The sequence below is a fragment of the Coregonus lavaretus genome (genome assembly GCF_964263955.1).
Source record: "Coregonus lavaretus genome assembly, chromosome: 5".
NCBI lineage: Eukaryota > Metazoa > Chordata > Actinopteri > Salmoniformes > Salmonidae > Coregonus > Coregonus lavaretus.
Genome location: NC_139992.1, coordinates 10,237,876 through 10,261,344, shown reverse-complemented (window position 1 = coordinate 10,261,344; position 23,469 = coordinate 10,237,876). Strand labels below are relative to the sequence as shown.

General features: G+C 47.0%; 1 protein-coding gene across 1 annotated transcript in view; it reads right to left on the bottom strand.

Moving 5' to 3' along the window:
- The window catches only part of LOC311129530 (band 4.1-like protein 5), a 61,883-nt gene that overhangs the window by 3,675 nt on the left and 34,739 nt on the right, over positions 1–23,469 (bottom strand). The window contains exons 17-21 of the mRNA XM_084161822.1: positions 12,364–12,524; positions 8,991–9,082; positions 4,861–4,995; positions 4,453–4,517; positions 3,330–3,449 (exon numbers count right to left, since the gene is read on the bottom strand). Coding sequence (XP_084017948.1) covers positions 3,330–3,449; positions 4,453–4,517; positions 4,861–4,995; positions 8,991–9,082; positions 12,364–12,524 — 573 coding nt within the window. The remainder of the gene's footprint in view (positions 1–3,329; positions 3,450–4,452; positions 4,518–4,860; positions 4,996–8,990; positions 9,083–12,363; positions 12,525–23,469) is intronic.

Below are 23,469 nucleotides of genomic sequence, written 5' to 3'. Positions count from 1 at the left end.
TGGATTCGAACCAGGATCTCTAGTGGCACAGTTAGCACTGCGATGCAGTGCCTTAGACCACTGCTCCACTCAGGAGTGGCAGTAGAGAACTGTGTAAAACAATGTCTTGAGTGCTGCGACATGTAGCCTAGTAGTTTAGCACACTAAATAACGCTCTTTAAAACTACTGACTAGAAACTAACAAGTGACATATATATCCTTAAATTAGTCTGTCAGATGGAGCTGTAGTCCTGAGTGCAGGAGGCTGCCTCGTGGTACCTATGGCTGGGAGAACACGAGACAGGTGGCCCCCTCTAATCTGGGTGTGCCCCACTTCCACTCTCTGTCATAGCCTCACATAGGGCTGGGCAATAAGGCCAAAATATCTCATCACGACATGATTTTTGACAGTATGACGGTATTTGATGTTTTTGAATAAAATTTGCTTTATAAGTTGTGCATGACCCTATTGTGGCAACATACATTCTAAGTTATTTCAATTGAGCTTTCTCCTTTCTGATTGAACAGTAAAAAACAATTGAACTTAAACCAAAAGTTGATCTCATTTTACAATCAATCATTTCCACACTGCGACGTAGGGCTGCACGATATGGCCAACAAATCTAGGCCTTATTTTAAAAAAAAATTTCAATTAGGATTTTACTTGCGATTTAGATCAAAACACAGGTGAACTGTTATTTGACATGACAACGGATGAAAAAGCCAGGGAGGCATTCATATAATTATTAATTAGAATACTAATAGGATCTCAACGTAGCCGTTATTGTGACAGGGTACGAACCAAAATGTTGGTCATTGTTTCCCAGGGGAGTGGAACCCTGTAATCTTTAGCTACATTAAATGTTTTCTCTTACTTCATGTAGCTAACATATTCATTCTTCGCCTATCTCGGATTTAGAAGATACTGTTGCACAAACATGCGGATCTAGGCCAACACCATCACTGGTATCAGGCTGTAGCTAGCTACGTTTGCTCTGACTCAGTACATTTATTAGCTAGCTAGCTAGCTAGCTAGCTAGCTAGTGATTAGTGGCTAACAATTTATTTTAGGCACAACTTGCTAAGAAAAGCCAAACTATCTGTTTGCAGATAGTGTAATAATAGAACGCTTGTGGATTTATATTAAGAAGCAAAAGTGGAAAGCAGCATGATCGTCATCCACATATTGCTGCATCTGCTGCATTGACCATGCAGACTGAAGAGTGAACGGTGGGCAAATAATCTCGTGGTCGAGCAACAACTGCGCTCCTAGAATGACAGGGGGCGGGGCTTGTTGAGAGAGACGAGAGTAAACTATAAAAACGGAATGGCGTATCACATTTAACAAACCAAACTTTGAAATACCGTTATAGAAGGTTAAGTAAAAACCCAAACCGGTCCGTGCATCAATAGAGGTATATAGAGCGCCTTTATTCACACCCCTTGACTTTTTCCACATTTTGTTGTGTTACAAAGTGGGATTAAAATAGATTTAATTTTCATTGTTTGTCAACAATGATCTACACAAAATACTCTGTCAAAGTGGAATAAAGTTTGTATTATTTATATTTTTAAAAATGAAAAATTAAACAAATATCTTAATTAGATACGTATTCAACCCTGAGTCAATATATGTTAGAAGCACCTTTAGCAGCAATTACAGCTGTGAGTCTTTTTGGGTAAGTCTGTAAGAGCTTTCCACACCTGGATTCTGCTCAAAATTCTTCAAGCTCTATCAAATTGGTTGTTGATCATTGCTAGAAAACCATTTTCAGGTCTAGCCATAGATTTTCAAGTAGATTTAAGTAAAAACTGTAACTCGGCCACTCTGGGACATTCACCGTCTTGGTAAAAAAAGCAACTTCAGTGTAAATTTGGCCTTTTAGGTTATTGTTGTCCTGTGAATTCATCTTCGGCAGGTAGCCTAGCGGTTAAGAACATTAGGCCAGTAACCGAAAGGACGCTGGTTCTAATCCTCAATTCGAATCCCCGAGCCGACTAGGTGAAAAATCTGCCGATGTGCCCTTAAGCAAGGCACATAACCCTAATTGCTCATGTAAGTCGCTCTGGATAAGAGCGTCTGCTAAATGACTAAAATGTAAATCTCCATGTGTCTGGTGAAAAGTAGACTGAACCAGATTTTCCTCTAGGATTTCGCCTGTGGTTAGCTCAATTCTGAAAAACTCTCCAGTCCTTACAAGCATACCCAAAACATGATGCAGCAACCACTATGCTGGAAAATATGGAGCATGGTACTCAGTAATGTGTTGTATTGGATTTGCCCCAAACATAACACTTTGTAATCAGGACAAAAAGTGAATTCCTTTGCCACATTGTTAGCAGTATTACTTTAGTGCCTTGTTGCAAACAGGATGCATGTTTTTGAATATTTTTATTCTGTAAAGGCTTCCTTCTTTTCACTCTGTCAATTAGGTTAGTGTTGTGGAGTAACTACAATGTTGCTGATCCATCCTCAGTTTTCTCCTATCACAGCCATTCAATTCTGTAACTGTTTTAAAGTCACCATTGGCTACATGGTGAAATCCCTGAGCAGTTTCCTTCCTCTCCGGCAACTGAGTTAGGAAGGACGCCTTTATCTTTGTAGTGACTGGGTGTATTGATACACCATCCAAAGTGCAATTAACTTCACCATGCACAAAAGGATATTCAATGTCTGTTTTTTTTTGTTTTTTTACCATCTACCAATAGGTGCCCTTCTTTGCGAGGCATTGGAACACCTCCCTGGTCTTTGAAATTCACTGCCCGACTGAGGGACTTTACAGATAATTGTATGTGTGGGGTTCAGAGATGAGGTAGTCATTCAGAAATAATGTTAAACACTATTATTGTGCACAGAGTGAGTCCATGCAACTTATTATGTGACTTAAGGACATTTTTTACATTTAGGCTTGCCATAACAAAGGGGTTGAATACGTATTGACTCAATACATTTCAGCATTTCATTTGTAATCAATTTGTACAAATGTCTAAAAACATATAATTCCACTTCGACATTATGTTATTGTGTGTAGGCCAGTGACAAAATCAGAATTTAATAACTTTTTAATTCAGGCTGTAACGTAACAAAATGTGGAAAAAGTCAAGGGGTGTGAATACTTTCTGAAGGCACTGTACACCATCTTACACACACACATTGTCTTAGACATGCATGTACAAGTATGCACACACACCCTAACTCCTGAACATTTGCACGCACACGGAACATACACATAAACCACACCAATATCTCTCCAGTTCTAACTGAAACCATATGGGCGCAGTTTACTTCAAGAAGCATTAAGCAAGAACACATTGAACCCCCCCCGCCAAGTCTTATTTCCCAGTCTCACCTGGCCCCAGCAGAGGTCAGCAGTGTGGGTTTGAGCAGGTCCCATGACTCCTGCGTCTCGGGAAGTCCAGTTAGGGAAAGGGAGGAGTTGCTGCCCATACGGCCACCACGCACCTTCAGCCTGGGACAGACAAACAGTGGACAGTAAGAGTGATTTACAACACCCTCCACTACTCAGCTCAGCCTGGGACAGACAAACAGTGGACAGTAAGAGTGATCTACAACACCCTCCACTACTCAGCTCAGCCTAAACAGCGACTGTTTTTTTTTTTTTTTTTTTTTTTTTTTGGGGGGGGATGGATCAGCTTAATATTGCAGATAGATTGTATCTTCTATCAATGTAATTGTCTGCATCACTTCCAATCCCCCATGTTTTTTTATATATATACACCCCTTTATTCCTTTTCAACCGCCATCCTTTCCCTACTTGGAGTAAATTAGTGAACAACAATGCCCAGGCCTCTACTTCCGGTCTAAACAGCGACTGTTTGTAGAAACAAATATACATTTGATGCGAGTCACCTTTCTTGCCTCCCTCCAGTTTCTACTGTCCTACTGCACCACATCAGTTCTTCTTGTTGTGTAAGAGGTCACTTGAGAAGGGCAAAACGAAGTTCCATGAACTGTTATTTTTTGTGTGTGCAGGAATGCAGGTGAGGTGTTTCGGTTTGTTAAAAAAAAAAAGGGGGTTTCTTTCAGAGGAATTATCACCTTAACATAAAAGCCGAAATGTGTAAACTTGAGTACAGCTGCTGCAAGAATCTCTCCTGTCAATCAACCACAAGAGTCCCGCCCACAGAAAAGTGGGCAGCCCCTGGGAATGAGCCGTTGATTCAGGGGGTGATGTCATAACAGAATTATGCCAAGAACCCTCATAAATATTCTAGCCGTTAATGAGCTTTGGAGGAAGGCTGTGATTGGCTTAGGCTGGCTGTGGAGTGACTCCAGGGAGATGGAGACAAAGGAGGTTTGGTGACGTTCCAAGATTGAGGTTTCCTCTGTCATCAAATACTGTACAATAAAGTCTGGTCGTCCAACGAATGCATGAGGGGAAGTGAAAGACTGCACACTGAAGGGTAGAGACTAGGAACACAACCGTAGTCTCTTTCAGTGTCCTCACTCACCTGGCTGCAGCCTCCTGTAGGTTGGTGTTCTTGTCCCCGATCACAACGTGCTCCTCCAGGGAGCTCTAAAACATACAGACCAGAACATCAGTGGAGGTATAATAGAATCAATATGCCAGGTTGCGTGTATTTCAAACATAAAATTGCAGCTGTATCCAACTTCCTGGTTATCCAAGGGATTACAGTACTTACACAATATATCCTCTTCTACATCTAAGATTCCAAAGCATCCCTGTGCCATGTCTATGTTAAACCAAGTTGATTTCTGAGTGTCCATCGACAGAGTGCTAGCACAGATGGTACAGTATGAAGACGCCCAGAAACTGCTTCTCCCTGTCTGGTCTGTCGAACCTGCTTCGAAGCGTTCCTGGAAGTATCGCGAAACTCTGTGGTGCTAGTGTACAGTACCTTGAGGGCAGCCTCTGCCTGGGCTTTGAGGATGTTACTCTTCAGGTCATCTGGGGGGCGCAGTGGAGTGAGCACAGGGCTGCTGCTGCTACCCATGTTGTTCAGACACTTCTCTGTGAGCTTCACCACGTCCTCCTTGTGTGGGGGGACGGACGAACACACACACACAGAGGGAGAAGAGTTTGGCTACAGTATCTGTCATTAACTTCCTGTAAAGGTTGTAGTTAGAATATCTCTGCCCTCCACCTTCCTTTAAGATAAATAAACACAAACCACCCAACTCCAGCCATACAATGGCTCCCCACCCCACCCCACCCCAGCCATACAATGGCACCCCACCCCACTCCAGCCATACAATGGCTCCCCACCCCACCCCACCCCAGCCATACAATGGCTCCCCACCCCACTCCAGCCATACAATGGCTCCCCACCCCACCCCACCCCAGCCATACAATGGCTCCCCACCCCACCCCAGCCATACAATGGCTCCCCACCCCACCCCACCCCAGCCATACAATGGCTCCCCACCCCACCCCACCCCAGCCATACAATGGCTCCCCACCCCACCCCAGCCATACAATGGCTCCCCACCCCACCCCAGCCATACAATGGCTCCCCACCCCACCCCAGCCATACAATGACTCCCCACCCCACTCCAGCCATACAATGGCTCCCCACCCCACCCCAGCCATACAATGGCTCCCCACCCCACCCCACCCCACCCCAGCCATACAATGGCTCCCCACCCCACCCCACCCCAGCCATACAATGGCTCCCCACCCCACCCCAGCCATACAATGGCTCCCCACCCCACCCCACCCCAGCCATACAATGGCTCCCCACCCCACCCCACCCCAGCCATACAATGGCTCCCCACCCCACCCCACCCCACCCCAGCCATACAATGGCTCCCCACCCCACCCCAGCCATACAATGGCTCCCCACCCCACCCCAGCCATACAATGACTCCCCACCCCACTCCAGCCATACAATGGCTCCCCACCCCACCCCAGCCATACAATGGCTCCCCACCCCACCCCACCCCACCCCACCCCAGCCATACAATGGCTCCCCACCCCACCCCACCCCAGCCATACAATGGCTCCCCACCCCACCCCAGCCATACAATGGCTCCCTACCCCACTCCAGCCATACAATGGCTCCCCACCCCACCCCAGCCATACAATGACTCCCCACCCCACTCCAGCCATACAATGGCTCCCCACCCCACCCCAGCCTTTCTCCCCAGCCCCAGTCACGGCCTGCTGAGGTGCTCCCTGTCTGCCATTGTTTCCATACATTAGCCTGTCATAGTGGCCTTCTGTCTTCCTCAGCATATGGAGCCCATTAGGGTCCCTGTGAAACTATAACCAACACTAGCGGCAAACCCCCTGTCTTTCAGCACACATCAAGTCAAACACCATCACACATTTGCTGTCCCACTCCCACCAGAGAGACGGACCGTGCAGCCCTCTGCCCCACCAGAGAGACGGACTGTGCAGCTCTCTGCCCCACCAGAGAGACGGACCGTGCAGCCTTCTGCCCCACCAGAGAGACGGACCGTGCAGCCTTCTGCCCCACCAGAGAGACGGACCGTGCAGCCCTCTGCCCCACCAGAGAGACGGACCGTGCAGCTCTCTGCCCCACCAGAGAGACGGACTGTGCAGCTCTCTGCCCCACCAGAGAGACGGACTGTGCAGCTCTCTGCCCCACCAGAGAGACGGACTGTGCAGCTCTCTGCCCCACCAGAGAGAGGGACCGTGCAGCTCTCTGCCCCACCAGAGAGAGGGACCGTGCAGCCTTCTGCCCCACCAGAGAGAGGGACCGTGCAGCTCTCTGCCCCACCAGAGAGACGGACTGTGCAGCTCTCTGCCCCACCAGAGAGACGGACTGTGCAGCTCTCTGCCCCACCAGAGAGACGGACCGTGCAGCTCTCTGCCCCACCAGAGAGAGGGACCGTGCAGCTCTCTGCCCCACCAGAGAGAGGGACCGTGCAGCCTTCTGCCCCACCAGAGAGAGGGACCGTGCAGCTCTCTGCCCCACCAGAGAGACGGACTGTGCAGCTCTCTGCCCCACCAGAGAGACGGACTGTGCAGCTCTCTGCCCCACCAGAGAGACGGACTGTGCAGCCTTCTGCCCCACCAGAGAGACGGACTGTGCAGCCTTCTGCCCCACCAGAGAGACGGACTGTGCAGCTCTCTGCCCCACCAGAGAGAGGGACCGTGCAGCCCTCTGCCCCACCAGAGAGACGGACTGTGCAGCTCTCTGCCCCACCAGAGAGAGGGACCGTGCAGCCCTCTGCCCCACCAGAGAGACGGACTGTGCAGCTCTCTGCCCCACCAGAGAGAGGGACCGTGCAGCTCTCTGCCCCACCAGAGAGAGGGACCGTGCAGCTCTCTGCCCCACCAGAGAGAGGGACCGTGCAGCCCTCTGCCCCACCAGAGAGAGGGACCGTGCAGCCCTCTGCCCCACCAGAGAGAGGGACCGTGCAGCCCTCTGCCCCACCAGAGAGAGGGACCGTGCAGCCCTCTGCCCCACCAGAGAGACGGACCGTGCAGCCCTCTGCCCCACCAGAGAGAGGGACCGTGCAGCCCTCTGCCCCACCAGAGAGAGGGACCGTGCAGCCCTCTGCCCCACCAGAGAGAGGGACCGTGCAGCTCTCTGCCCCACCAGAGAGAGGGACCGTGCAGCCCTCTGCCCCACCAGAGAGAGGGACCGTGCAGCCCTCTGCCCCACCAGAGAGAGGGACCGTGCAGCCCTCTGCTTCCCTTCCCATACCCTACAACGCAGTGCTGTTCGTCTGACTGACACTAACCAGGCTTTGTTCCCAGTAGAGGGTGGTGTGTGTTCCCAGTAGAGGGTGGTGTGCGTTCCCAGTAGAGGGTGGTGTGTGTTCCCAGTAGAGGGTGGTGTGCGTTCCCAGTAGAGGGTGGTGTGCGTTCCCAGTAGAGGGTGGTGTGCGTTCCCAGTAGAGGGTGGTGTGCGTTCCCAGTAGAGGGTGGTGTGTGTTCCCAGTAGAGGGTGGTGTGCGTTCCCAGTAGAGGGTGGTGTGCGTTCCCAGTAGAGGGTGGTGTGCGTTCCCAGTAGAGGGTGGTGTGCGTTCCCAGTAGAGGGTGGTGTGCGTTCCCAGTAGAGGGTGGTGTGCGTTCCCAGTAGAGGGTGGTGTGCGTTCCCAGTAGAGGGTGGTGTGCGTTCCCAGTAGAGGGTGGTGTGCGTTCCCAGTAGAGGGTGGTGTGCGTTCCCAGTAGAGGGTGGTGTGCGTTCCCAGTAGAGGGTGGTGTGCGTTCCCAGTAGAGGGTGGTGTGCGTTCCCAGTAGAGGGTGGTGTGCGTTCCCAGTAGAGGGTGGTGTGCGTTCCCAGTAGAGGGTGGTGTGCGTTCCCAGTAGAGGGTGGTGTGCGTTCCCAGTAGAGGGTGGTGTGCGTTCCCAGTAGAGGGTGGTGTGCGTTCCCAGTAGAGGGTGGTGTGTGTTCCCAGTAGAGGGTGGTGTGTGTTCCCAGTAGAGGGTGGTGTGTGTTCCCAGTAGAGGGTGGTGTGCGTTCCCAGTAGAGGGTGGTGTGCGTTCCCAGTAGAGGGTGGTGTGCGTTCCCAGTAGAGGGTGGTGTGTGTTCCCAGTAGAGGGTGGTGTGCGTTCCCAGTAGAGGGTGGTGTGTGTTCCCAGTAGAGGGTGGTGTGTGTTCCCAGTAGAGGGTGGTGTGCGTTCCCAGTAGAGGGTGGTGTGTGTTCCCAGTAGAGGGTGGTGTGCGTTCCCAGTAGAGGGTGGTGTGTGTTCCCAGTAGAGGGTGGTGTGCGTTCCCAGTAGAGGGTGGTGTGCGTTCCCAGTAGAGGGTGGTGTGCGTTCCCAGTAGAGGGTGGTGTGTGTTCCCAGTAGAGGGTGGTGTGCGTTCCCAGTAGTGTGCAATGTGTGTGTGGCTGAGTGTAGTGTGTGGTGTGTGTGTGGCTGAGTGTAGTGTGTGGTGTGTGATGTGTGTGTGGCTGAGTATGTACACAGTCTGCATGTCTCTGTTTTGGGCATGCAGAGTCTATCCCCCTTTTAATTTTCTCTTTCCTCCTGTCCCTCTGTCCCTGTCCCCCCGTCCCTCTGTCCCTCTGTCCCCGTCCCCCTGTCCCTCTTCCAGCTGAGTGCACTGACCTGGTTGTTCATGTTGAGGTTGAGGTTGGCTCTAGAAGGGACAGGGAGCGAGGTACTGTCTAGTTCCAGCTGCTTCAGCCGCGCTGCTGCCTCTGTGGGAGAAACACGGACACACGTCTTTACTGTCAGTAACACTCCTGGTGGAGCACACCGAGAACATTTCACTATTGAATACATTTCATAGTTCTATTCAGCACGTTCAATAACAAAAGTGATATTAAGATCAGCTTAATATTGCAGATAGATTGTAACTTCCATCAATGTAATTGTCTGCATCACTTCCAATCCCCCATGTTTTTTATATATATATATATATATATATATATATATATACACACTGCTCAAAAAAATAAAGGGAACACTTAAACAACACCTCCTAGATCTGAATGAATGAAATAATTTTATTAAATACTTTTTTCTATACATAGTTGAATGTGCTGACAACAAAATCACACAAAAATTATCAATGGAAATCAAATTTATCAACCCATGGAGGTCTGGATTTGGAGTCACCCTCAAAATTAAAGTGGAAAACCACACTAAAGGCTGATCCAACTTTGATGTAATGTCCTTAAAACAAGTCAAAATGAGGCTCAGTAGTGTGTGTGGCCTCCACGTGCCTGTATGACCTCCCTACAACGCCTGGGCATGCTCCTGATGAGGTGGTGGATGGTCTCCTGAGGGATCTCCTCCCAGACCTGGACTAAAGCATCCGCCAACTCCTGGACAGTCTGTGGTGCAACGTGGCGTTGGTGGATGGAGCGAGACATGATGTCCCAGATGTGCTCAATTGGATTCAGGTCTGGGGAACGGGCGGGCCAGTCCATAGCATCAATGCCTTCCTCTTGAAGGAACTGCTGACACACTCCAGCCACATGAGGTCTAGCATTGTCTTGCATTAGGAGGAACCTAGGGCCAACCGCACCAGCATATGGTCTCACAAGGGGTCTGAGGATCTCATCTCGGTACCTAATGGCAGTCAGGCTACCTCTGGCGAGCACATGGAGGGCTGTGCGGCCCCCCAAAGAAATGCCACCCCACACCATGACTGACCCACCGCCAAACCGGTCATGCTGGAGGATGTTGCAGGCAGCAGAACATTCTCCACGGCGCCGCCAGACTCTGTCACATCTGTCACGTGCTCAGTGTGAACCTGCTTTCATCTGTGAAGAGCACAGGGCGCCAGTGGCGAATTTGCCAATCTTGGTGTTCTCTGGCAAATGCCAAACGTCCTGCACGGTGTTGGGCTGTAAGCACAACCCCCACCTGTGGACATCGGGCCCTCATACCACCCTCATGGAGTCTGTTTCTGACCGTTTGAGCAGACACATGCACATTTGTGGCCTGCTGGAGGTCATTTTGCAGGGCTCTGGCAGTGCTCCTCCTGCTCCTCCTTGCACAAAGGCGGAGGTAGCAGTCCTGCTGCTGGGTTGTTGCCCTCCTACGGCCTCCTCCACGTCTCCTGATGTACTGGCCTGTCTCCTAGTAGCGCATCCATGCTCTGGACACTACGCTGACAGACACAGCAAACCTTCTTGCCACAGCTCGCATTGATGTGCCATCCTGGATGAGCTGCACTACCTGAGCCACTTGTGTGGGTTGTAGACTCCGTCTCATGCTACCACTAGAGTGAAAGCACCGCCAGCATTCAAAAGTGACCAAAACATCAGCCAGGAAGCATAGGAACTGAGAAGTGGTCTGTGGTCACCACCTGCAGAACCACTTCTTTATTGGGGGTGTCTTGCTAATTGCCTATAATTTCCACCTGTTGTCTATTCCATTTGCACAACAGCATGTGAAATTTATTGTCAATCAGTGTTGCTTCCTAAGTGGACAGTTTGATTTCACAGAAGTGTGATTGACTTGGAGTTACATTGTGTTGTTTAAGTGTTCCCTTTATTTTTTTGAGCAGTATATATATATATATATATATATATATATATATATATATATATATATTCCCCTTTATTACTTTCCAACCCTGCCACCCTTTCCCTACTTGGGGTAAACTAGTGAACAACAATGCTTAGGCCTCTACCTCCAGCTTATACTTACTATCTACATTTTATGGACTCAGTCAATTTTACAATAATTATATTTTGTTAGTTTTTTTTCTCCTGAACTTCTTCTACTCTCAACCTCTCCAATCATTTTCATGATGTCCATCCGGTTTGCTCCTATAAATCCCATATATCTTTCCAACTGTGCTCTTTCCCAAAAGCTCCCAACATACAACCTACATACTTATTATGGACACAGTATGCTTACATTATTAGTTATCTTGTTATTATTTTGTTGTTAGTTGTTATTAGTCCCATCCTTCAGCTCCATTCAACACCTCTCATCTATCTCTTAACACCATCCATATAGGATTTCTATTTGCCATATATATTTCAACTGTACTGTGATGTTTTACAAAAATTCTGAACCTTTCTATTCTCATTGTTTCTACAGATTGCGAATTAAAAATAAACATTTTTGCTAAAAGTATTATTATATTATTGATCGATTGACTATGACTTTTCAGATTACCCAGTAGTGCTATCTGCAAGGTTAGCTCCAGGTAAATATTGCAATCCTTTAGCCATTCCTGGAACTGTGTCCAAAAACAAGCTACAAATGGACAGTACCAAAACAAATGATCTAATGATTGTCTCTTCGCAGCAAAATCTGCAGAGCTGGGAAGATTGTATCCCCCATATAAATAACATTCTATTGGTAGCAAGAATTTTATATAATAATTTAAATTGAAAGATTCTAATTTTTGAATCCGGTGTCGTTTTGCGTATCAGTTCATAAACACTATGCCATGGGATCGGTACGTCAAAAATCTCTTCCCAACTATTTTGCAATCTATATGGGACGGCTGTCAATCCTTTGGTCCTTAAATGAAACTGATATACTTTATTTATCACAGTTTTCCTTAACCAATTATGTTCTTTAATGCAAGGCCGACAGACAAGTTCCTTACTTTCTCCCCCTTACACTTTCCTCTTCCATTTTTGCGGTAAGGCTGCAATTATTTGGTTGTAGTTTTGGGTAGAGCAGACATTTCCATATGTTTTTGTTAGCTGCATGTGCGACATAACTCCACCAGTCCTACCGATGATATAAATTACGAAGATTATACCTTTTTTAAACATTTTGTAAAAAATAAAAAACATCCTGTGTTTGGTAGGCAGTGCTCTTCTTTCTGACATTATACAACCTTATTGAACACAACTTCCTCTGCAAGGGGAGTACTTTTAATGAGGCTATTACTACTACTAAGGTTATCTACTAAACATACGACATCATGACTGGTGTTGTAACGTAAGTCCAGCATTGGCATGACTGTGTGTGTCTGTGTGTGTGTGTGTGTGTGTAAGCTCACCTGCAAGAGAGACTGTCTCCTCCCCTGTGAGGCTGCAGGCGGAGGCAGCCATGCTTGGCCCCGCCTCCTCAGACAGGCCTGCTGTCGCCATGGGAACAGGTGTCCGGATGACATCATCGATGCATGTCTCTAGCGGATCAGCTACGAGGGGCAGGAGCATGCTGGGGGGGGACACACAGAAAGACGGACGGAAGGACGGACATGAGGATAGATAGAGGCACGGAGGGAGACATTGATATACAAGCAGAATTTTTCCTGAGCATGTGATCTGACCACAAAATGATAAACCTCCAGGCTAGTTACTAGGCCCAGGTTTTCCCCCCCTGATCAAGTCACCTGGTAAGGAAAGACACAGGGTCACAACATGAGTATGACTTACCTGTGAACACTGGATGAGAAAGGCTGAAGAAGAGTTTGCCCCACTGTGACACTTAGAGCATGAGGCTCAGAGCCAACACCATGCAGGACTAATCCTGAAATCAATTGCCCCATATCCAGAATTACACTTGTAAGACAACAGCTGCTTTATCAGGCCTCGAGTTAGCTCAAGTAACTGTATGGTAATGAGTAACTAGCTTGTTCTCTACATCAAAGAGGGCCTTGAAGTGAAACCAGCAGGGTATAGCTTACACTTGGCTGCAGCCTGAGGACAAACACAGGGTGAAAGCTGAGAGAAATATTACCACATACTGCCTCAAGTCCTGTAGACGTGACACAACACACATCATGTGAATTTAAGTATGCTCCCTCTAATTATCTCTCTCTCCCTCCCATCCCAGAGGACCTGAGCCCTAGGACCATGCCTCAGGACTACCTGGCCTGATGACTTCTTGCTGTCTCCAGTCCACCTGATTGTGCTGCTGCTCCAGTTTCAACTCTTCTGCCTGCGGCTATGGAACTTTGACCTGTTCACTGGACGTGCTACCTTGTCCCAGGCCTGCTGTTTTCAACTCTCTCCCTCTACTGCACCTGCTACTTCAACCTCTAAATGCCCGGCTATGAAAAGCCAAATGACATTTACTCCTGATGTACTGACCTGTTGCAACCTCTACAACCACTGTGATTATTATTTGACCCTGCTGGTCATCTATGAACTTTTGAACATCTTGGAGAAAAATCTGGCCTTACTGGCCATGTACTGTTCTAATCTCTACCCAGTACAGCCAGAAGGGGACTGGCCACCCCTCAGAGCCTGGTTCCTCTCTACCCGGCACAGCCAGAAGGGGACTGGCCACCCCTCAGAGCCTGGTTCCTCTCTACCCGGCACAGCCAGAAGGGGACTGGCCACCCCTCAGAGCCTGGTTCCTCTCTACCCAGTACAGCCAGAAGGGGACTGGCCACCCCTCAGAGCCTGGTTCCTCTCTACCCAGTACAGCCAGAAGGGGACTGGCCACCCCTCAGAGCCTGGTTCCTCTCTACCCAGTACAGCCAGAAGGGGACTGGCCACCCCTCAGAGCCTGGTTCCTCTCTACCCAGTACAGCCAGAAGGGGACTGGCCACCCCTCAGAGCCTGGTTCCTCTCTACCCAGTACAGCCAGAAGGGGACTGGCCACCCCTCAGAGCCTGGTTCCTCTCTACCCAGTACAGCCAGAAGGGGACTGGCCACCCCTCAGAGCCTGGTTCCTCTCTACCCAGTACAGCCAGAAGGGGACTGGCCACCCCTCAGAGCCTGGTTCCTCTCTACCCAGTACAGCCAGAAGGGGACTGGCCACCCCTCAGAGCCTGGTTCCTCTCTACCCAGTACAGCCAGAAGGGGACTGGCCACCCCTCAAAGCCTGGTTCCTCTCTACCCAGTACAGCCAGAAGGGGACTGGCCACCCCTCAGAGCCTGGTTCCTCTCTACCCAGTACAGCCAGAAGGGGACTGGCCACCCCTCAGAGCCTGGTTCCTCTCTAGGTTTCTGCCTTTCTAGGGAGTTTTTCCTAGCCACCGTGCTTCTACATCTGCATTGCTTGCTGTTTGGGGTTTTAGGCTGGGTTTCTGTATAGCACTTTGTGACATCTGCTGATGTAAAAAGGGCTTTATAAATAAAATTGGATCGATTGATTGACATTGGCATCATCCATACAAACTCCATGTAAGGAGAACAAAAATGGTCTGAGAAGAATCTCTCTTACACACAGTTTGGGAGGGAAAGGGAGACTGGTGGGAGAAGGGAGTTGGAGAGGGAGAGAGGGAGTAGAAAGGGGGGGGGGGTGTACTAGCTAACAAATCACATTCCATACGTGACTGCAATGAGGTTACAGGCTGAGAGGCTGCGTTTACGCATGCAGCCCAATTCTGATATTCTTTTTTCACTAATTGGTCTTTTGAGAAAATCAGATCAGCTCTGAAAAAGATCCGATGTGAAAAGATCTGATGTGATTGGTCAAAAGACCAATTAGTGGACAAAAGCTAAAGCTAACTCTCTCTCCTCTGCTCTTGTCCTTCTAGATCTGTCTGCTGCCTTTGATACTGTGAACCATCAGATCCTCCTCTCCACCCTCTCCGAAATGGGCATCTCCGGCGCGGCTCACTCCTGGATTGCGTCCTACCTGACCGGTCGCTCCTACCAAGTGGCGTGGCGGGAAGCTGTCTCCGCACCACGTGCTCTCACCACTGGTGTCCCCCAGGGATCGGTTTTGGGCCCTCTCCTTTTCTCCCTATACACCAAGTCACTTGGCTCTGTCATATCCTCACATGGCCTTTCCTATCATTGCTACGCTGACGATACACAACTAATCTTCTCCTTTCCCCCTTCTGATCACCAGGTGGCGAATCGCATCTCTGCATGTCTGGCAGACATATCAGTATGGATGACGGATCACCACCTCAAGCTGAACCCTGGCAAGACGGAGCTGCTCTTCCTCCCCGGGAAGGACTGCCCGTTCCATGATCTCGCCATCACGGTAGACAACTCCGCTGTGTCCTCCTCCCAGAGTGCGAAGAGCCTAGGCGTGACCCTGGACAACACCCTGTCGTTCTCCGCCAACATCAAGGCGGTGACCCGCTCCTGCAGGTTCATGCTCTACAACATTCGGAGAGTGCGACCCTGCCTTACACAGGAAGCGGCGCAGGTCCTGGTCCAGGCACTTGTCATCTCCCGTCTGGACTACTGCAACTCGCTGTTGGCTGGGCTCCCTGCCTGTGCCATTAAACCCCTACAACTCATCCAGAATGCCGCAGCCCGTCTGGTGTTCAACCTTCCCAAGTTCTCTCACGTCACCCCCCTCCTCCGCACACTCCACTGGCTTCCAATTGAAGCTCGCATCCGCTACAAGACCATGGTGCTTGCCTTTGGAGCAGTGAGGGGAACGGCACCCCTGTACCTTCAGGCTCTGATCAGTCCCTACACCCAAACGAGGACATTGCGTTCATCCACCTCTGGCCTGCTGGCTCCCCTTCCTCTGCGGAAGCACAGCTCCCCCTCAGCCCAGTCAAAACTGTTCGCTGCTCTGGCACCCCAATGGTGGAACAAGCTCCCTCACGACGCCAGGACAGCGGAGTCACTCACCACCTTCCGGAGACATTTGAAACCCCACCTCTTTAAGGAATACCTGGGATAGGCTAAAGTATTCCTTCTAACCCCCCCCCCCCCCAAATTGTAAAGTGGTTATCCCACTGGCTATAGGGTGAACGCACCAATTTGTGAGTCGCTCTGGCTAAGAGCGTCTGCTAAATGACGTTAATGTGCCCTTGAGCAAGGCACTTAACCCTAATTGCTCCTGTAAGTCGCTCTGGTTAAGAGCGTCTGCTAAATGACTAAAATGTAAATGTAATGTAAAAGATCAGAATTGGGCTGCCTGTGTAAATGCAGCCTAAGAGGCTTTGATACAACTGGTTTCAGTTTTCACAGAGACGCCTCCCTCCCTCATAGTAAAGAAGATGCTGCCTGCTACTAATAATTACCCCTCAGGGACCAGTGAGACAGCATTGGCCATATTTCAGCCACAAACAGCACTTGTTGCCTCTAAAGAATTAACAAATAAGTATACAAATAACTGTGTGCAGTGCACTTTACACTAATACTATATCAACAACAACTGCCTACTCACTCACCAACTGGAGTTGGGCGCTTTCTTTATTTCTGTTCATTATCAGAGGTCTCAATAAAGTACGATACTGAGACAACCTTTGGTCACATGAATTAATAATGTAAACAGGAAGTTAATTTAAAATAAAAAAAATCATCTTCATAGGTAGAGCTGTGAAACAGTAGCGTCAATATAAAGAAATAATATAGAATATAGAAATATTAGATTTAAATTAACCAGCTAGACGCTTACAGCAAGTACACTGTTAGCAGTTTTTAGATCCATCTTCTATCTGTATTCATAGTTTGTGAATTAACTCAAGACCGATTAAAGCGAGATTGAAACATGCAGATCCATAAAACGTACCAAAACAGATTAAAATCAACAATCATAAAAAAACGTGTGTTGAATCAAATCATTGGATGATTGAGAATACACAAAGACAGCCGACAGTAACATGAAATATAACAGATAAAACAACTGGGGCAGTGAGGACAAGAGGAACACTTAATATCCCCAGAATTATAATATAAAGTCATTCTTCAGAGATATACGTCTTTCTGTCTGTCTAGAATGGAACAGAACAGTGGTCCAGTGGGTTCCTGTTCTCACTTAGCTCTCTCCTCTTGGCTCCTGTCAACAGACTGGTTAATGTTCTTCAGTTTCTCCCTCGATACCATCTTGCCAGCCCCAGACAGTTTCACTGGGTAGGGGTGACAGTGGTTGAGTGAGGGGGAGGTAAAGGAGGGAATGAATAGTCCAGGTAATGTGGTGTCACCTGAGCTCTGAGACACACAGAGCTCCGTCTGGTCTGTCTCTTGTTGAGGATTAGGCTAGTGTCCTAGTGAGATGGGTGGGACAGGGGGAAGGGTTGTGATAAGGTCCAGTGGTGTCCGCCCACCCACCTCCAGGAGGATATGGAGAGGGTCCGCCCACCCGCCCACTTCCAGGAGGAGAAGGAGAGGGTCAGCCCACCCACCTCCAGGACAAGGAGATCGTCAGCATTGGGTGGTGAAAGGGTAAAGAGGCCTGGACAGGAAGGGTGGAGGAGAGGAGAAGACAGGGGGTATGGGGGGAGGAGTCAAAAAGAGGAGTGTGTGGAAGAGAGGGAGTGGCAGAGCAGATAAGGAGGAGAGAGGACTAGAGAGGAGATACATCAGAACTTACAGGAGAAGGACTTGACCTGACTGTATTAGGTGTTCAGTGACTAATCAGCTGTGGGTGACTATTCTTTCTGCAAACTAAAGTCAGTGTACCTACCAAGTGCAAGACAGAGGTAAACGGGATGTCCTGAAGTTAGCATTCCCTTACATGATAGTATTACGACAGCATTGAGAAAGAGATAACTTCTAACTATGTGTCACCTTTGCTGTTGAAAAGGCTGAAAATAACCTATGGAGTGATGGAAGGACCCTAATATCATTCACTATATACATTAAGATGTTACGACATCACTCCATTATGATCTCAAAGAGACATGAAATCACAGATTATAGGCAGACGGTAATCTCTGGTGGAAAGACTGTGTGTGTAAAGCGAGAGAATCTGTCGGGACTGAATGGGATGTGTATGCTAAGAGCAGCAGTATTTTGGGTTTTTCATCACTTGTTATTTGGACAAATCACGATTTCGCAGGTGTTAGCATCTTTCGAATTTTGGAAGGGGACATTCGGCCCGTAACTTTCAAAGAGAGAGGGTGGAGCGCCTCGTTCTATTTCCACTCCTCATTCGAGCATTTCTTGATCTACTCTCTTAACATGTAGGGACCCAGAACTTAAAATCGAGCAGCTGACCAATTACGTGAGATTTTAGTTCTGGGTTAAGCGAGATTAGGCAGACAGGAAACATCTCTTCCAATGTTGACAGTTTCACAAACTCAATGTGAGTGGAGAGACGTTTCTCATACTTATGCATGCCTAGGGGCTGCAAAGCTACCGTTTATTTACCAAAGTTATTGGAATCTTCTGTAATTTTGGTAATTAACAGGTACTCTATGGCAATCTATAGTAACTTTGGTAATTTATACTTGAATAACAAATTAAAAAAATTATTCGTATATAGTATACATTTTTTATGTCTGTGTCTATATTGTCCATGAGTTTCTGTCCTTGAAATTTACCAAAATTCTGGTAGTTTACTGGTAAACTTAGGAAGTTTCCAGTAATATACAGAATCTCCCTTTGCAACCCTATGCATGCCGGTGAAGAAGCACTTCAGTCAACGCAAAATGGGGCAATATTAAAATGGTTAATAGCCATACACTAGGCTAACCTCTCTTTAGAGAAGACAGCTAGAAAATATGCATGCTAATGCTATACTAATCATACAGTTGAAGTCGGAAGTTTACATACACCTTAGCCAAATACATTTCAACTCAGTTTTTCACAATTCCTGACATTTAATCATAGTAAAAATTCCCTGTCTTTTGTGAGTTGGGATCACCACTTTATTTTAAGAATGTGAAATGTCAGAATAATAGTAGAGAGAATGATTTATTTCAGCTTTTATTTCTTTCATCACATTCCCAGTGGGTCAGAAGTTTACATGCACTCAATTAGTATTTGGTAGCATTGCCTTTAAATTGTTTAACTTGGGTCAAATGTTTCAGGTAGCCTTCCACAAGCTTCCCACAATAAGTTGGGTGAATTTTGGCCCATTCCTCCTGACAGAGCTGGTGTAACTGAGTCAGGTTTGTAGGCCTCCTTGCTCGCACACCCTTTTTCAGTTCTGCCCACACATTTTCTATAGGATTGAGGTCAGAGCTTTGTGATGGCCACTCCAATATCTTGACTTTGTTGTCCTTAAGCCATTTTGCCACAACTTTGGAAGTGTGCTTGGAGTCATTGTCCATTTGGAAGACACATTTGCAACCAAGCTTGAACTTCCTGACTGATGTCTTGAGATGTTGCTTCAATATATCCACATCATTTTCTTTCCTCATGATGCCATCTATTTTGTGAAGTGCACCAGTCCCTCCTGCAGCAAAGCACCCCCACAGCATGATGCTGCCACCCCCGTGCTTCACGGTTGGGATGGTGTTCTTTGGCTTGCAAGCTACCATCTTTCTTTATCGTGGTCCTCTGTAGCTCAGCTGGTAGAGCACGGCGCTTGTAACGCCAAGGTAGTGGGTTCGATCCCCGGGACCACCCATACACAAAAATGTATGCACGCATGACTGTAAGTCGCTTTGGATAAAAGCGTCTGCTAAATGGCATATTATTATATTATTATTATTATTATATATTTTTCCTCCAAACATAACGATGGTCATTATGGCCAAATAGTTCTATTTTTGTTTCATCAGACCAGAGGACATTTCTCCAAAAAGTACGATCTTTGTCCCCGTGTGCAGTTGCAAACCGTAGTCTGGCTTTTTTAATGGCGGTTTTGGAGCAGTGGCTTCTTACTTGCTGAGCGGCCTTTCAGGTTATGTCGCTATAGGACTCGTTTTACTGTGGATATAGATACTTTGGTATCGGTTTCCTCCAGCATCTTCACAAGGTCCTTTGCTGTTGTTCTGGGATTAATTTGCACTTTTTGCAAATCTCTAGGAGACAGAACGCGTCTCCTTCCTGAGCGGTATGACGGCTGCGTGGTCCCATGGTATTTATACTTGCGTACTATTGTTTGTACGGATGAATGTGATACCTTCAGGTGTTTAGAAATTGCTCCCAAGGATGAACCAGACTTGTGGAGGTCTACAATTATTTTTCTGAGGTCTTGGCTGATTTCTTTGTATTTTCCCATGATGTCAAGCAAAGAGGCACTGAGTTTGAAGGTAGGCCTTGAAATACATCCACAGGTACACCTCCAATTGACTCAAATGATGTCAATTAGCCTATCAGAAGCTTCTAAAGCCATGACATCCTTTTCTGGAATTTTCCAAGCTGTTTAAAGGCACAGTCAACTTAGTGTATGTAAACTTCTGACCCACTGGAATTGTGATACAGTGAATTATAAGTGAAATAATCTGTCTGTAAACAATTGTTGGAAAAATTACTTGTGTCATGTACAAAGTAGATGTCCTAACCGACTTGCCAAAACTATAGTTTGTTAACAAGAAATTTGTGGAGTGGTTGAAAAACTAGTTTTAATGACTCCAACCTGGGTAAACTTCTGACTTCAACTGTATATATGAGAGGATCAATTCTTAATATTGATGTTTGCAGTACTTCTATAGGTGGATGATGTGTGTATAATTGAGTGTGAAACTGAGGTCAAAAAGGAGGTAGCAGGAAAACAAATAGAGTTGTGTATAACAGTGTGAAAAGGAGGTCAAAGAGGAGGTAGCAGGAAAATGCAGATGGAAGATGACATTACACAGACAGACAGACATGGAGAACAGTTTAACAAATGAAAAAAAAGCTACTGTGGCTAGCTAGCTATAAATGTTCTTGTTGTGTTTCATGCAAAAGCTGTTGTCATGCATTGGTTAGGTTAGTGGGAAGGCAGGCAGATCGGTGACTGGAGTGAGTGGAAGTGTGTTTGGAGGAGGTTAATGCAGGTAAATTGAGGGTGAGAAGAGGAAAAGAGGGTCGATTGAGGGTAGCATGCAGAATCAACCGTGGGTAGGATGGAGAGGGGCGTAACCTAAAGACCAATTTAACGCCACTCCTATGCTTCTGTAAGATTCTATTCCTTAGGGCTTGAAAATTAACACAGGCCTTTACCGGCATCTTTTATTATTCACTTATGTGAATCGAATCCTCAACAACTGAAACCGGAACCAATGACGTTATCTTCAATATCTTCCGAGGTACAACAAGGAACGCTAAGCAGTCACCAAATACCCTAAAGAATGTGTCAAGCAAGTCTAGTTCATTGCCAGTAACTGCACAAACAAATGACCACATCTCAACATGAGTCAATGCAAGAGATTATCAAATTACAGGAAAGAACAACAAAACCAAAACCCCCTGAAACACAGTAACAAACTAACTATTCAGTGAGTCTGACGTCTGAGGCCCCTATCAGTAAAAACACAGTCATAATACTAGTCCTTAAAGGCTTTGCTCTGGCCCTGGTCTGTGTCGCAGTCAGATCCACAGGATTAAGAGCAGTGTTACTCCAGAGCTCCAGCCAAATCCCTGCCTCATTTATCAATGTGAATTCCCCACCTACCACTGTGCTATGGCCACAGCTGCTATTAACGCAGTGAGTAAAAGCTACATTGAGTGTACAAAACATTAGGAACACCCCCTTTTGCCATCAGAACAGCCTCATTTCATCGGGGCATGGACTCTACAAGGTGTCGAAAGCAATCCACAGTGATGCTGGCCCATGTTGACTCCAATACTTCCCACAGTTGTGTCAAGTCGGCTGGATGTCCTTTGGGTGGTGGACCATTCTTGATACACACGTGAAACTGTTCAACGTGAAAAACCCAGCAGTGTTGCAGTTCTTGACACACTCAAACCGGTGTTCCTGGGTCCTACTACCATATCCCGTTCAAAGGCACTTAAATATTGCCAATTCACCCTCAATGGCACACACACACACACACACAATCCATGTCTCAATTGTCTCAAGGGTTAAAATCCTTCTTTAACCAGTCTCCTCCCCTTCATCTACACTGATTGAATATGATTTAACAAGTGACATCAATAAGGGATCATAGCTTTCACCTGGTCAGTTTGTCATGGAAAGAGCCGGTGTTCCTAATGTTTTGTACACTCAGTGTATAGGCTACATGTATGTATAAGGCTCTGCCATTAGGCCTGACAGTTATCACTGATTGAACAGTGGTGTAGTGGTGCCTGGAGAAGTGGGTATACTCTGATTTTGCCAAAAAATACCAAACGGCCTGAAGGAAAGGCGCCAAGTGTGAAAAATTATATGAGAAACAGTGACATACACTCTACTCTCAATCGAAATGACCTAAAATGACAAATCCCATATTGGTCTTTCACAGTCAGGCCAACCTAAGACGCTGTGCAGTAGGCCTACTATTGAAACAGATAAATTAGGCTGTCAGAGTTAGGCATTCCTCATTTTTCGCTCTCAAAGCCATTCTTTTTTCATAGAAAAACAACACAATTGGATGTTCTAAGTCCATAACAATGCTTACACCACACCAGGAGACCACTTTTGATCAAATCAAATAATTTTTTTGTAGTTTTTGTGTAGTTATCCTTTAATTCAAGTGTGCAGGCACCTAGCACTGTTGTTTGGTTAGCAGTGTTTCTGTAGCACGAGATGGAGTTTGCAAAAGAAATGGCCACTGGATTGATGCAAATAATCATATCATTCTGCCAGGTAGGCATAGTCCACTGGGCACACACTGGTTGAGTCATTGTTTCCATGTCATTACAATTAAATTACGTTGAACCAACGTGGAATAGATGTTGAACTGATGTCTGTGCCCAGTGGGAGGCTACTTTGTAGCTAGTTAACATTTATATGCGTTCTATTTGTTCTTTCAACTTTCTTTAATTGTCTAGCAGCCAAAGGCATTACCTTACTCATATTAGCAACCCATGATAGTTGTTGCATCTTTAGATCTCCCCCCTTCTACATTTCTAATGGATATTTGTATCTCTGTCCATGAAACTGCTCGCATGTGCAGTGCGCATTTTAGAACATTTTTTTCAGTTTTCCCGCTAATTGCATTTGGGAACATTCGCGCATAGGCCTGCCACTGTGTGCACATTGCTGCGCCTAAAATATGAAGAAATAAGCCATAATTTTAAGCTAAACATTTCTGATCGGTTCCATAAGCCTTATTCATTGACGGCATATACTTCCACTACTTATACACATCGTGGGGATAAAGGAGTATACACAACGGCCACTGAAAGATAAGTGGGTATACAGTGTACACTACCGTTCAAAAGTTTGGGGTCACTTAGAAATGTCCTTGTTTTCCATGAAAACATACATGAAATGAGTTTGAATAGGAAATATAGCAAAATGCATAGGAAATGTAGTCATCGACAAGGTTAGAAATAATGATTTTTAATTGAAATAATATGTGTCCTTCAAACGTTGCTTTCGTCAAAGAATCCTCCATTTGCAGCAATTACAGCCTTGCAGACCTTTGGCATTCTAGTTGTCAATTTGTTGAGGTAATCTGAAGAGATTTCACCCCATGCTT